Source organism: Tupaia chinensis, unplaced genomic scaffold (genome assembly GCF_000334495.1).
Source record: "Tupaia chinensis unplaced genomic scaffold, TupChi_1.0 Scaffold000146_1, whole genome shotgun sequence".
NCBI lineage: Eukaryota > Metazoa > Chordata > Mammalia > Scandentia > Tupaiidae > Tupaia > Tupaia belangeri.
In genome coordinates, this window is record NW_006159616.1 from 1,055,597 (window position 1) to 1,071,670 (window position 16,074).

The 16,074-nt window shown below is 56.1% G+C and overlaps 1 protein-coding gene across 1 annotated transcript in view; it reads right to left on the reverse strand.

Moving 5' to 3' along the window:
* Positions 1-16,074, reverse strand: part of EPHB2 (EPH receptor B2) — a 153,135-nt gene that overhangs the window by 132,370 nt on the left and 4,691 nt on the right. The window contains 1 exon segment of the mRNA XM_027770663.1: positions 16,014-16,073. Coding sequence (XP_027626464.1) covers positions 16,014-16,073 — 60 coding nt within the window.

Sequence of the window (16,074 nt, forward strand, 5' to 3'; positions counted from 1 at the left end):
GGCGGCGCGGGTATCCGCCGCGGCTGTCCCTCTCTCCATCCGCTCCTCTAATTGGATTCCCGACACGCAGAGGTCAGCAGAAACGCTGCAGAGAGGAGAATCAAAGGGAAGGGGTGTCCGGGAGATAAAGAGAGGCATTCTTCCCGGGCCACAAAGACTGCAGCACGAGAGGAGGGGGCGTGCGGGCGGGGACCCCGCGAGGGGCTGTCCATCTGGAAGGGGAAGAGGAAGGGAACACGGAGGCTGCAGGGGCTGGGGCTGTGCTGGGCGCCCTGCCTGCCTACCCACCTCTGCCCCTGTGGTTGTGCATCCTCAGTCCCACCTGCCCCAGGAACTATTCCTGGGAGAAGGTGGGAAGGCCCAGGAGTCAGCCAGGCCTGGGTCCCTGTCTGACTTGCCACCTGCTCCCTGTGAGGTTCTCAAGTCCGTGAGCGCTGGGCCTGAGAATTCACTACCTGCCATGCAGGGCCAGGGCCAGGGCCAGGAGGAAGGGCTGGCCCCGGGTGCTCGGAGCAGAGGGCCCACAAGGGCGTCCGCTGCTGCCTGTCCACCACAGATACACCCTCTCCCCAGGACAGAGGCTAAAGCACTCTGTAAACATGACACTGCGGACAGAGAGAATAGTGGCCCCCAGCCTGTGGGGCGTCACCATCTAGCCACATCTTCACCACTGTCCTGTGCCTGCAGGGGGTGAGGACCCGGAGGCTGGGGAAGTGATGGAGAGTGGACGAGGCCACATGGCTCGAAGGTGGCAGAGCCTGGACTGGGGGCTAGAGCTGGCCTGTGTGTCCACGTGTTTTCCCGGGCACGGCAGGCGGTTCTGTGTGCGTGTGCCCACTCACCCACACAACCAGTGGGGTATGTGGGCGGGCTGGGAGGCGCTTCTTTGCATCACAGGCCCTATTTGCTTAAGGACGTCGGGACCGCTGGCTTTGCTTCAGGAAAGAGATGTGAAGGGGGCCTCAAAGGGAATTTCCGAAAGAGAAAAGCAACGGCTCTGACATCCTGGACCCCAGAAAGTGTGTGTGTGTGTGTCACATGCTCTACGAGTTGAGGCAACACAACATTCACAAATACTCATTTTCAAGTGCATGCATACCTGGCTCATGCAATACATGCATGCATGCATACCTGGCTCATGCGATGCATTCATGTACATGTGACCACATATCCCCCAGCTGATCTCCTGTGGGTAGGTGTGCCCCTTGCAAACATGTACCTAATGACCTGCAAGATATGCTCATACCGTGGTCGCTCTCTCACACACACATCTCTCTCTCACACACACACATAAACACACACACACAGGACATGGGTGAGAGGACCCCACCCCTGCCAAGTGGACGGAAGTGCACACTCGTTTGGTGAGGCACACACATTCCTGTCCATGTACTTGTCTGACTCAGCACACACACGAGTGTGCCCCTCCCTGCACACGGGCGTGCTTGAGGAGTCGGGCCGACGTGGGAACACACAGCTACAAGGACAGTAATGACTCACAGCAGGCTCCGGGTGACCTGCAGAGGAGGCACATGTGCATGGCTATCCCTGACATGTACACACATGCTCACGGGTTCAACAGCTCTTGAGATGCTGGCTCGGTGAGCATACGTGTGCACAAACTGCACACAGACACGCCCAGCAGGCCCAGTCCACACACATGCGTACCAGGGGCTCTCTGCACTGACCCAGCCCATGCGTGCACATCCCTCCAGGGTCTCCGGGGAGCTCCCAGACAGACGGCTCTGACAGCAGGGTGGGGGAAGGGCAGCCTAGGGCCAGGGTTGCCAGGGATACGGATGTGGGGCTCCTAAAGCTACAGGCCTGTCCAGGCAGCGCAAAAAGGCCAGTGACCACTCTTGGGTCTTAAGTGTTGCTAATCAGATGGCGATGCCTTCAGGGAGAAAACCGGAGACAGCCTGGTTTCCGGGAAGGAGCCCGTGCAACACTGACTGTACGAGGTCAGGCCTACAAAGCCTCGGGGTCAGAATCTTTCCTCTCCAAGGCTGACATGAGGCCCTGAGCCCAGAATTTGTTGGGGACCCGGGGACAGAAGTAGCTCTGCGTGCTCCCCCAGCCTCACGCAGGCCAGCCCCTCGTTCTCCACCCAGCAACCTGTGTTCAGTGACAGCCACTTACTTACTGTGTGACCTGGAATAAGTCGCCCTCGTTTCCTGATCTACAGAAAGGGATGCGGCAGGCCTGAGCACCAGCTAGTACGTGCGGGTCTCCGGTCAGCAGAGCCGGTGTCCCCGGCCACACGCCTCGAGCCCTGTGCTGTGCCAGATGCTTCCCTTCCATTCTCTCCTGCCTTCACTGCCTGCCCTGCAACATCCCATTTACCACCAGTCCCACTTCACAGTCCAGGAGATCAAGGCTCCGCCGGGCCCCCAGAGGAGGTCGACGTCAGTGCTACCATTCAAACCCAGGCGGCCGGCTCTTGCCTGAATCTTCCTGTTAGTGGAGTCATTATCTTCAAGTCACAGATGGTCACCGCAGCCCTGATGGCCTCTCGACAGTCACTGGGAAGCCCAGGGAGGACAGAATCAGGGGCTACTGGTATCGAAGCATCTACAGATGGTGACACGGAGCTCAGGAGACAGGAAGAGATGGGAAGGCTCCTGCCAGGGTTTTAGGGCAAGAGGGGAAGAGCCCAAATATGGACCCAGGCACCTTGATGCTGTGAGCTGCCTTGTGCTACTTAATAAAGGCACCCTGGGGACCATCAGTGGTGTGGTGGTTAAGGTGCTGACCACACTTGGCTGACCACAGTTTGAGTCCTAGACCTGGCGGCTTGCTTTCTCACTTTCCCTCTCTTCCTCTGGTGAGTACATGTGCCCTATAGCAAACTTAAAAAATATATAAAAATAAATAAAATTAATTAAAATGTTAAAAATGTATGCATTCATTTATTTTAATTTGACTAGAGAGACACACAGAGAGGGAAAGTGAGAAAGCAAGCCACCAGGTCCAGGACTTGAACCATAGTCGGCCTTGTGGGAGTGTCCAGCACCTTAACCACTACACCGCCTGCTGGTCCCTAAAATTAATTTTTAAAAAAATAATAAATAAGGGTACCTTGGCTGGCTGAAAATAATGTCATTCGTGAGCACATACTGGGCCCCGCTGTGCACGGGCTGCCAGGTGCTCACTGCACTGAGACGTGCACACACTGCCCTGTTCTCCAGGAACCCTGCCAGGGCCCGGGGCCTTTTCTGAGAAATATGCGTTCTTGGAGAAGGACAACCCTGCCCCTCCCCATCCTCTGTCTTCAAAGCTCCCTTAATTCTTTTGGGCCACACTCAAAGCTTGGGAGGCTGGGACTATGGGTCTCATTTAACAAGAGGGATACCGAGGTGCAAAAAAGGGACCTGACCCAGCTCGGTCTCACAGGAAGCAGGCGGCAGGACAAGGGTCTCTCCCCACACCAGGCGCCTTCCCTCGTTCCTCCAGCTCTGTGTCTGCCCAGACCGGGCCATGGTGGGCTCCCCTCAGCTCCCAATAAGACAAATGGGTCTTGCTCTGGGCTCTGGTCTAGGGCCACGCTGCAGGGGCTGTGGACACCGTTGGGCCAGGGCAGGGACAGGAGCGGGGCTGAAATGACACTCGTCGATGGAAAACACTGAGTCAGACTGAAAGACGCTCTCAGGCCTCTGGCCCCAGGAAGGGGTGGACACCCTATAGGAGAGCCTGAGTAACATGAAGAGGGACTCCATGCAAGCCCAGATGAGCGGGTGGGACTCTGTGGTCTGCATTTACCGAGCACCTTCTATAAGCCAAGCCCCATGCTAGAAACCGCAAAGACAGCAGTGAACAAAACAGATGGGAATGCCTGCCCCCGTGGAGGGGGAGCGGAGCAAGGGGACCCAGGAAGTCAGATGGCAGTCGCAGGGAGAGAGAAGTGGGTGATGGGGGACCTCGGATAGCAGGTGACATGAGACCTAAAGAAGGTGAGAGAGTAATTGTCTAAGCAAAAACCACCCCAGATGGAGGAAACCGCCATGGAGCCCGGGGTGCCTGGAGTGGGGGAGGGAGGAAGGCCACAGCAGGATGGAGGTGAGAGGTCAGAGGTTAGGAGAGGGAGGGCCTGGAGGCCTCCTGGGCTGTGGTGAGGACTCTGGCTTTTGCTCTGTGTAAGAGGCAGGGCTGCAGGGGATTCTGAGCAGACTCAGTTTTCTGGGGGCCCCTCTGGCTGGAGTTGGGGTTGGACCGTGTGAGGGATGGTGAAGCAGGTGGAGAGTCCAGCAGGCAGACGGGGAGGTGAGTCTGGACTTTGGAACGGAGGCCCAGGCTGGAGGAAGGACAGAGAGGACAGGAGGCCAGGCCTTGCACCCTGCCCTGCAAGGTGGAGAGTGGGAGATGGGCAGGAACCTGCCACAAAGCACCCAGAGAGGTAGGGGAACCCCAGAAGCGAATGTGGATCCAGAGAGGAAGTGGTCACTTTGTCCAATGCCACCAGCAGGTCATGGAAGCTGAGACCTAGAACTGCCCACGAGATTGACAACATGGCAGTCGCTGGTGGCCTTGGTATGAGCTGTCTTGGTGGCATGACGTGCTGACATGACGGGTTCTGCTGAGGTCCCAGATGGGAACCAGCGGCGAGGGGTGCCGTGACAGTCTGAGCCCGAGCTCTGCAATTAAGACCAACCCCGTGAGCCCACTTGGGAATGGAGGTCGAGCTGCACCAACTCTGTCTCTCCCTGGAAGTGAACTTCAGGCAGGTCACTTCACCTGGCTGAGCCTCAGCTCCTCCCCTGAAACATGGGGTATTTCCTACTGCTGTAGATAATCAAATGAGGTAACAGTTGCAAAAAAAAAAAAAAAATTACTAATGATGAAACCCTACAAATGTTCTAGTGGGACCAGTATAGGTGTTGAATTTCAATTCTGGCTCCATCGGCCATTAGCTGTGTGACCTTGGGCTGGTTATTTAACATCTCTGAGCCTGGGACTCCTCTTCCATCCAGCAGAACGTCTGGAGGTTGTGAAGATTCGGTGAAGTTCTGCACACCTAGCCGAGGGCCTGAGGCCTGGGTGTAGCAGCGTTCAGTCCCTGTGTGTTAGCTTTCTCCCTGGACTCCTGTGCGGCTGATAGCAGGAGGCACAGAGCTGGGAGGAGACGCCTGGGCTCCGGGGCCTGGACCAGTCATTTCACCTAACTGCGTTGGCCTCAGTTTTTGCACGAGTGAAGTGGATAAGCACCACCTCAGCCCCTTTGTGGGGGGGAGGAGGAGCAGAAAGGACAGAGATCGAGCACGTGTACTCTGATGTTAGTGACGCAGGACTGACCGCGCCTTTGTGGTCCTCTTTGGTGGGGCGGGCAGGTTACCAGGACCAGAGAACAAACCCCAACCTCCACGGGCTCCATGGAAGAGGCTGGTGGAGGGGCAAACAGCCTGGGGCACCAATGAGGATAGGAGACCCCTCCAGGACAGCCCACCCCGCAGCATGACCCCTGGCCTCTCGCCCACGGCCCGTTCAGGTTGTCAGGGCCCGTTCCCATCCCGCCAAACCCACCCACACATGCCTCTTCTGTTCTCTGGGCCCAGAGAGTCTCTTCCTGTGACACGCCCACCTCTTCCCACCCAGGATGGGGGCTAAGGTCTCTTGTGGGGTCTCATCCCTGCTGGGAGGGTTGCTGTCTGGCTGACATCTGAGAGATGACGAGGGGCACCAAAAAGAGCCCAGGCCTAGTTCTAGTCCCGGCTCAGTCCCTCCACGTGTTATGTGATCCTGGGAAATCCTGCCCCCGCCCGCTGCAGCTTTTCTCTCTCTGAAATGGCAATAGTAACCTTTGCTGTGCTTCTCTCGCGTGGGTATCACTCAGATCAAAGCATCTCACGGGTTGAGAGCAAATGCTATACAAAAGCAACCTCCAGTCTCGGCTGGAACCAAACCGGGTGTAAATAAATACTGTACATATGTAAGACATTATAATTACAAATGCATTCCCCCACCCCTCCTAGGCTGTGGAAAACAAAACAACCACCACCACCAGTTTGTTTGAGGTCTGGCCATAGGACGCGTGTGCTCAACGGAGAGAGACAGAGACAGTGAGAGAGAGAGTGAGAAATCAGGGATGGCTATGTCGTAGTCCCTTCTCCATTCTCCTCTTGGGATTTGGGTCATGCGTGCACATATGCCTGGTGTGATTTTCAAGTTGTCACGTCCGGGACTCAAACTATGATCGGCCCTGTGGGAGGCCAGGGCCTTAACCATTAATGCCACCTGCTGGCCCACCACCACCAGTTTGTTACAGCATTTCAGTCCTCATGAGAGCTTTAAGAGGCCTGAGTTCTGATCCCAGCTCTGTACTAGTCAAGTGAGTGGACTTGGCCATGTCACCTCCACGTCCCCCCCCCTCCCCCAGGTCCTGGCAGGGGTCCAGCTGACGTTTGTTTTAGATGGGCTTTGAAAATTCCCTCACTGAAGAATTAACAGTATAATGTCCCCTGTGGGAAGCGGGCAGGGAGTTTGAGTGGGGAAAGAGACTCAGGCAGGTTTCGGTTCCAGCCTCTGACCTGCCCTGTGGCCTGGGCAATTCCCTTCCCTTCCCCAGGCCTCACGTGAGGTCAAAGTTCATACCTGGAGGCTGGGGTGGGTAGAGAGGGGAAGCAGCAGGGATGGGGCTGAGGACAAAGGGCCCTGGGGAGGACAGTGCCACAGGGTGGGGCCGGCCAGCTGCCACAGAGCAATGAAAATCTCTTAACCACACAGAATTGTTAACGGCTCCCAAATCCTGTTGTACCACAGGCTTAGAAAGGCTTAAACTGTTAAATGCATAAACTTCCTCAATAAATGGGCCTCTCTCGCCAGATCCTGAGGCCCAGCCAGATGAAAAGGCAGGGCGGGTGGGGGGGGAGGGCTTCCCAGCTGTTTATGGCCCCGCTGGAGTGCTCTAGGCTGCTTGGACCACACCATCACCTGGTGTTCTCAGGGCTGCGAGGAGCCAGCCCGGGCCAAGGGAGGATGGCCTGGGCTCAAACCTAGCTCTTCCTGCTCTGTTACCTTGGTCAAGCTGCTTAACCTCTCCGAACCTCGGTCTTCTCTTCTGTCAACTGGGAGTGACCTTATGTGACCCCACCCGGCGACTACATGGGAGTCCAGCAACATAGCCATGTAGTCGACTGTGGTTCGAGTCCTGGACCTGGTGGCTTACACTCACGCTGGGCACATGTGCGTACATGCCCAAGATCCTGAGAGGAGAATGGAGGAGAAGGGATTATGGCGTGGCCATCCCCCCGGGGGGTGATTTCTCGCTTTCTGTCTCTCTGTCTCTCTCTGTCTCTGTCTCTGTCTGGTGAGCGCACGCGCCCTATAGCAAAAATCCTCCAAAAAAAAAAAAAAGCCTCAGTGAGATCATGGGAACAGCTTTGAGCAGAGTGCTGGGCTCACGTGGTCCCTTCTCGAAACCCCGCTCCAGTCCTCGGGTCTCCCCCTCTGCCTCCCCTTCTGACAGCATTGGCCTGGAAGCCCTGGCAGCTCCTCCTGCCCTCCTCCCAGGGCCAAATACAGCTCTCCTCTGCTCCCGCGGGGACAGCTTGTCTGGGGGGTCAACAAGAGGTCAGGGCTCTAAAAAAATCAATTCTTATTTTGGATTCTGGATTCATTTTCCTTTCCTTGGTTCTTCCCATCCTCTAGAGCCCTGGGAAATGATCCTCCTCCAGGAAGCCTTCCAAGCTCATCCCCTACTCCTTCCTAAGTGTCCCAAGGCTGTAGTTATGGATAGACCTGTCTCCCTCACCCCAGCCTGGGAACTCCGTCAGCCCAACAGCCCCCACGCGTGTCCCGGGGACTGGTGAACACGAGGTGCCTGGGTAGTAGTATTTGAGTGAGAAACGAACGGGCTGCTATGAGGATCTATAGCCAAAATGATCCAAGATTTCCAGCCCAGAGCACTGGGAATATGAAGACCAGACAGACTCATCTCCCAGCAGATATCCAGATCCTTCTGAGCTAACTCAGAGGGGAGGGCGCTGGAGTGACCGGCCCTGCTGGCCACCCTGGACGGGTGCCTCCTCCCCTGGCTAGCTCACGCTCCTCACTCCACCCCCGCTTGAGAGGCCCCGCTTCCCAGCGCCTCCCCCTGACCACCACTCCCCTGGGTGGGCTGCAGCCTCTGTGTGTGTCCTCGGGCTTAGCAGGACACCTGTCGCCTGAACCGTCACTGTCACAGACATGTCTGACAGCACCTCCAGAATGGGCGCCCCTGAGGGCAGGGGCTATGCCAGTCTTTCCAAGGACCCCAAGACCTGGCACGTAACAGGCACTCAGTAAGTGTCCCCTCTGGGCCTCTGTGACATCACTGACCCCTCCGAGAAGCAGAATGACAAGAATCTGATGGTGAGTGGATGCATGGATGGGCAGAGGAGGGCAAGTGGACACGGGCGTGGGACTTCTCCAGTTTGTACAAACAAAGACCGAGAAGCTTGAATGCATTGATCATCTATCCCCTTCTCAAAAGGCCGGGCCTTGTGGGCTCCCCTGGCCTGAGCCTGGGGAGCTGGAAGGGGGTGTCCACCACCCCTGCTTCCCTCTCCCTGAGCTGGGCGTCTCTACCCGGCTCTCAAAGAAAGCACAGCTTTCTGTGGGGGGGTCTGGGCCTTCTCTCCCACACAGCATTCCAACTCTCACACCCAGGCCAGGCTCCGCCAGCTGGCAGCCTCCTTCCTCCTCACCCCTGGACTGACCGCGCCCCACCCCTGCAGACTCCCCCAGACACATCTGGGCCACTGGTCCAGCCTCTGTGGGAAGGGCTGGAGCTGAAACCAGGGTGGAAAGGAGGCCACCCTTGGCCCAGGATCCATCTCGGAAGGCCCAGAATAGGCCCTGACCCCAGTCCCTTCCTACAAGTAACAGACAATAAACCACAGGCATGATATCCCACACTGCTGAGCACACGGGGAGGTGGGCACGCAGAGGCCGCTGCCAGGGAACTCAGCGGCCTTTCTGGAGCCAATCTGGCAGTGTGCATCGAAAGCTCTAAAAAAGTACATCCCTTTGACCCCACGATTCCACACCTGGAGATGTATTCCACGCAGATCCGAGGCGGAGGGCAGTGAGGTTCGCCCCAGCGTTGGTTTAAGATAGGGAAACTGGGGACCAGCAGGTGGCATGGTGGTTAAGGTGCTGGACACTCCCACATGGCCGACCACAGTTCGAGTCCCGGACCTGGCGGCTTCCTTTCTCCCTTCCCCTCTCTCTCTCTCTCTCTCTGTGTTTCTCTCTGGTCAAATTAAAAATGAATGAATGAATAAATAAAATTAAATAAATAATAATTAAAAAAAAAAGATAGGGAAACTGTGAGTGACCAACATGGCAACCCACAGTGGGTTAGTAAGTGCAGCAGGCGATGGACGCTTATGCAGTGGGGCCCTAGGGGCCTCCCGAAACGAGGCTGCAGCCCTAACGTGACATGGGGGGATGTCCGCACATTTTTAAAATTTGCTACTCTGCGTGTGCGCTTGTCAGAGAGAGACAGAGAAAGAGGGAAAGTGAGAAAGCACCCCCAGGGGATGGCCACACTGCCACCCCTTCTCCTGCAGGATTTTGGACGTGCACATCTATCCTGTCGGGTCTGGGACTCTGTGTACTTGGCCATGTGGGGTCCAGCCACCTGAACCACTGTGCTACCTAGCTGGCCCCACAAAATTCTGTAAAGTCAAAAATTCGACATACTTTTAACAGAAGTCCATTTTTTCTTTCTTTTTCAAAACTATTTATCTAACTATTTATTATTTTTATTATTATTATTTGCTATAGGACACATGTGCTTACCAGGGAGACAGAGAGAGAGACAGTGAGAAAGTGAGCTGCCAGGTCTAGGATTTGAACTGCTGTCAGCCATGTGAGAGTCCAGTACTTTAACCACCATGCCACCTGCTGGCCCCGGGAGCCCATCCTTTCTTAAAAAAAAAAAAAAAGTGCATCTATAAATAACCTAGGAGTTAAACAAATTTGTTACCAGTGGTTATCTCTGGGTGATAGGATTATGGGTGATTTTAATTTTCTTTTTTGCCTATCAATAATTTTCCGCCTACAAATAACCTGCATTGCTTTTGTGATACAGAAAGCTATTTTCCCTCAAAAACAATAAGCTCATGGGGGGAACACACTCACAGGCAAAGACGGCGCTCCTGAAAGGCCCTGTTCCAGTTTCTATGAACTTCGAGGCACTTTCTCACTGCACAGCTGCCCTTCCTCTCTCCAGTTTTGCAGAGGAGAAAACAGTTTGGGAGAGGGTCAGGGGCTTGCCCAGGGTCACACAGCTTAGAGGTTCCAAACCAGGTCTCTCCAGCCAAGGTCAAGGAGGAGTGGCTGGGGTGGGGATGCACAGGGTGCCAAGAGGGAGAGGCCGAGGAGGGGCGGCTGGGACCTGGGGTCTGAGCCACAGCCAGCGTATGCACATGTGCGTGCAACCACCCCGCTGACTCTCGGCCGCGCCTGTCCAAGCTAAACAGTAACAATCCCATTAGGCCCGATCCTATGGCAGCCGTGCTCACCCTGGGACTGCCTCCAGATCTGTTTCAGATGCAGGGGGGTGGGCGGACTGGCGGGAGAGAGGAGGGCAGGGTCCCCAAAGGTGGCTAGGCAGTGGGCTCCTGCCGGGCAGGGGCTGAGGTGGGGAAGAGGAGACAGGTAAGAGGGCTGAGGAGACAGGCAGGCTTGGAGAAACAGAGGCAGGGGCCCCTTTACAGTCGAACCTGTAAAGATCTGGGAAGTTGGAGATGACCCAGGGCCTTTGGGAGCTGCTGATGCAGAGAAGGAAGTCCAGGGCCCCTCCTGGCACCCTCGGCGGGCCTGCTGGGGCAGCTCCAGGGGTGTGATCTGTGGTCCCCAGGAGCTTGGGACCTGGGGTAGGGCAAGGGGGCAGAGCTCCTGAAGGAAGTCCTAGGGGTCCTGACCGGGCAGCTGCAGGGCCAGTGCGGGGCACTCGGGAGCTATGAGGAGATGAATGGACAGGGCAAAGGGAGCCCTCACTTGAGCTCCCAGCAGGACCCTCGTCACTCATGAGCATGCCTTGGACGGTCAAGCCCCGGAGACAGGGGCATGTTCCCTCCCTCCCTCCCTCCACCCATCTAAGTCTGGCTCATTTCAAGACCTAACTAAATGTCACCTTCTCCTTGAACACCCCCCCCCACCACCACCACTACCAAGATCCCAAGTCAAAAAAGATGCCTTCTTCCTTGTGTTCTGAAAGCGCTTTGCCTGGATGGACTTCGTTTTTGGCAGGATCCTGCTCTGCCTCGACCCTGCGTGTCTGGGTCTCCTGCTCACCCAGAAGCCACTGGAAGCCGAGCTCTGAGTCTCAAGGTTTCTCAGGCACCCTCTGCCTGGAAGACTCTCCCTCAGCCTTCCCAGGGCATCCCCATCAGCTCAAATGACACCTCTTCCAAAAGCCCCTCTTGAAGCAGCTCTCCCTCCCTCCCTCTCTCCCTTCCTCCCTCCCTTCCCCTAGGGTGCATACACTCCAAAGGGCTGGTCATGCTGCAGTTCTTTCCCCCCATTTCCCCACTCCATCAGGATCCTGGGCATGCACACGCATGCCAATGTGTTTTTCCAAGTCGCAAGGGCTGGGATTCGAACCATGGTCAGCCACATGGCTCTAGCTCCCTTCACAGGAAACTAACTGCTGCGTGTAGGGGCCGGCTCAGGTCCTCTTCGATCTCTATTCTCACACTCACCACGGCCCATCACTACTTATTTACTTACTAGCTTTCTTCCTCCATCTCCTCCCACCTTACACCCAGACTAAACACTCCGCGGGCACCGAACACGTCTCTGCCTTCCTCAGCACCCGGGCTCTTTCCTAGAGGTACTCAGTACATAGAACAGCAGTCCCCAACCTTCCTGGCACCAGAGACCACCCTGTGGAAGATAGTCCCTCCACGGATGGAGGGTGGGCGTTGGTTCTGGGACGACCCAAGTGCATCCCCCTCCGTGCACCATTTCCACCACTGCAATATACAGCTACACCACAGGAGTCCGTGCTCCCACGAGAATCCAGGACCACTGCGGACCCCAGGCGGCAAGGCGAGGATGGGGAGCGGCTGGCAAACGGACGCAGACGAAGCCTCACTCACTCACTCACCACCCCAAACCACCACTGCCCAGCCCCGGGATGGTGGCCACTCCCAGGGACCCGCCAAGCACTTTGTCCAGCCTCAAGTTCTCTAATGTGTAGTAACAAAGCAATGGGCTTTTTCTTATCAAATTAGGTTTCACTAATGAAGTGGATCTTTTCAGGACCAGCAGTTGGTGTAATGGCTATGTTGCCAGACTCCCATGTAATCGACTGTGGTTCGAGTCCTGGATCCGGTGGCTTAAACTCACGCCGGGCATGTGTGCGTGCATGCCTAAGATCCTGAACGGAGAGTGGAGGAGAAGGGATTTTGATGTCGCCATCCCCCCGGGGGAGTGATTTCTCACTTTCTGTCTCTCTGTCTCTGTCTTTCTGGCAAGCACATGCGCCCTATAGCAAAAACCTTTCCAATGAATATATAAATAAATAAATAAACAATAAAAAAGTGAAGTGGATCTTTTCAAAGCACAGGTTCCCCGAGAGTCTCCTCCAGACCCCTAGGGTAGACATGCCTTGGGGTGATGTGGGGGCTGGGCTAGCAGTTGGCCCTCTGGCCTTGAGTCCCAGCTTGGCTTGGCCAAAGACAAGGCATCGCCTATGTCTGGAGCCACTGGTCTTGGAACAAAACCCACAGGGCAGCTGGCTTACAATCCTGACTCTCGGCCCTCCCTCAGAGCCGCATGACCAGGCCTCTGGGAGAAGTTCGAGCCAGACCCTGGAGTCACCAACCTGCTAAGTGACTCTGATCCACAGTGACGGCTGGGAACCCTCAGCCAGGGGACAGCACTAGATGAAGCACTGCAGTGTGAGTGGGGGTCACATCCCACATCCCAGGCTGGCAGGGCCGGTGCCTGCAGGAGCTGGGCTGGAGCGACCCCTCCTCTGGGTGGTGGCAGCAGCAGAGACCACAGTGGCAGCTCCCTGAGCTCATCGATCACACCCTGGCCGGTCCCCACTCACAACCAGGGCCTGGGCCTTGGAAAGGAGACAGGGCTGGACACACCTGGTCCCACCCGTCCATCACCTCACACCCTCCACCCTTCCTACCTGCAAGGCAAGGCTCTGATGCCCAGAACTCACCTATGACAGGCAGCCTCTAAGACGGGCCCAGTGACCACCCCCTGGTGTTCACACCCTGTCTATGCCCCTCCCCTGGAGTGTGGGCTGAATTTGGTGACACACTTATAGTGAAGACGATGTGGCAGAAGTGACGAGATGCAGCTGCTGAGGTCAGGTTAGACTCGTGGCAAGGGGCCGAGGCAGGCCGGCAGCCACACAAGTGAGTCTGGAAGCAGATCCCTCCCCAGCGGAGCCTTCAGATGAAACTGCAGCTCCCAGCTGACAGCACGATGCTGGGGGACTGCGAGCCAGAGGCACCCGGCTAAGCCTCCCCTGGATTCCTGGCCTTAGAAAGAAGTAAATGCCTGTTGTTTCGAACCTGCTAAGTCTTGGGGTGATTTTTTGTGGTGCCATCGACAACGAATACACCTTCTCATCTGAGCACCCCTCTAGTGACATTCCTATGGCCCCCCTCCGGCTCTCGGCATGGCCATAGCACAGCAACCTCCCTAATGAGCCAGCTGGTGAGTGTCCCCAGGCCTTCGTCATGCAGATCCTTCCTCCAGAGGTCCTAGGCCACCTAACCAACACATCCCTGTCCCAAGACTCAGCTCCGATCGCTCCTCCTCTGGAAAGCCCTAGGCACTGTACCACCACCCCGGTTCATTTCCAGGTCTGTCTCCATAACCAGACCGGGCGCCCCACAGGGCAGGGCCACAGTCCGCTTCCTCACTGGCAAAGCTGTGATGCAGCCAGCAAACCATCGGTGGGTGGCGGCTTCCCAGGCACTCACCACGGCCGTCGTCCAAGGCCGCGCACTGTCACACTTACGGAGATAAAACCAGATACGTCATTTCCCCAGAAACCAGTCCGTTCTCCCAATTTCCTCATTTTTCTTCCAGAACCATCGCCTCCCTACAGACTAGAATTCTTCATTACCACTGATTCCTCCTGCTCTGCCCTCTGACCTGATGTCACATCTCATCTGCTTCATTGGCAAAGTGTCCCTTGATCTTACCCACCCCCCCCATTCTCCAGCACTGTGGACACCCCAGGCTGCCAGCGTCTCCTAAGACTCCTGTGACAGCTTCCCTAGGCCCCAGCCTCCTGTCCCTGGCTCCCCATCCATCCTTCCAAGGATCTTGAAGATGTGACCGTTCTTGTTCAGAGGGCTGGGGGTGGGGGGCACAGAGTTGGTAGATGTGGTGACATTTTATCTGGTGAGAGTCACTGCAATTGCCCCCCTGCACCCCAGGCTAAACTTCCATGGGCTCTCCAGGGTCCCTGGAATAGGGCCCAAGCTCGTGGTCTGGCATTTGACACATCACAGGATCTGACCCTGACCTCTGATTCCAGTGGGGAACGCCAGAGAAAGTGACACAAATGATCATCATACCCCCTGTGCCAGCCTCCCACTGCCACCGCCACAGCAGGGCCCCCGCTGCAGGCTTCGTGTGCAGCGTCTGTCAGCTGTGGCACTCCGTGTGTACTCGAAAACATTCTAAGTGTTCGTGTGTCCAACTCCTGACTCCTCACACCACGCTTGGACAGGAGGTCTGGCCACACAGCTCTGCGATTTGAACGCACTTCCGTCTACCTTCCCAGCCTCCTCCCACAGAATAATACCTCTTATCAACGTCTTACGGTGGTTTGCAAACCAACCTCATGATTCTTGGCCATATTTCCTTAAATGAACAACGCGGCGCACTGCTGCGAGGGGGGGGTTTGGAAACACTGCCGGGGTGAGCGTCCCAGATCCTCCACCTCCGCTGTGAGTGCTCTCAGCCTCGGTTTTCATAGAAACAGCACTTCCCATCACAGGCGTCTAGTGGGGATTCCGTGAATTAAGTCATAAGTGCTCGGCGCACAGGAGAAGCGGTAGTCAGGAGGCCCGGCTCCTGATAGACTGCGCTTCCCCAGGTCTGCTGACTTGCTCTGGCCGAGAGATGAGCGTAGATGTGATGTGTGGGCCTGTCCCGGAGGCAGCTTAGAGCCAACATACGGTCCGCCACTCTCTCCCCTTCCTTCAGCCCTGATGACAGCGACGTTCCAGATGGGGTGCCCCCATCTGCTGGGCTCTCGGAGGGAAGAGCCCCAAGCTGACCCATGGAGGACACAGCATCGGGCAAGAGAGAAACCTTGATGGCTTTGTCACTTCAGCATAGCCTGGCCCATACCGACTGGTAAAGTAAAAGCTGAATAAATGTGAACTTGTGAACACATAAATGCCACTTAATAGGTGGTACTTTTTTTTTTTTTTCCTTTTTGCTATAAGGCACATGCACTTGCAAGAGAGACAAGAGAGAGGGAAAATGAGAAAACATGCCCCCTCCCCTCTCCACTAAGAAGGAAATGGCCATGCCACAGTCCCTTCTCTTCCACTCTCCTCTTGGGATTTTGGGCATGCAAACACACACACCTGATTGGGTTGTCAAGCTATCAGGTCCAGGACTCAGAATGCAGTCGGCTATGTGGGATCCAGCCACCTTAACCTCCATGCCAAGTGCTAGCCCAGGACAACATATTTTAAAAAAGAGAACCATATCACTTTTGTAAATGAGGAAGCAACCACCACTTGCCATCATTAATAATCAGGCAACAATGAAAATGAAGACCCTTCAGCCTACATTACTCCAAGTCATCTGGTATACCACCGGTAAGTAGGCTGTGCCTGGGTCATGGTTGAGAAGGCAGTTCAAACACCTGCCTCTCAGAAGCGGAAGGATGGCCACAGCTTTGGTAACCCTAGCCTGGAGGGCTCATGGTCAGCCCAGGCCTCAGCCCCGTCAGCCCGCGCTCCAGCTGCCAGGCCTGAGTCTGCAGCCCACACCCTCCCTGCACTTGCAGGAGCACCTGCCAGCTGCACCCTTACCTCGGCAGACGGTGCCGTTCTCCACGGCCTCAAAGCCGGCTTTGCACAGGCAGCGCCCCCC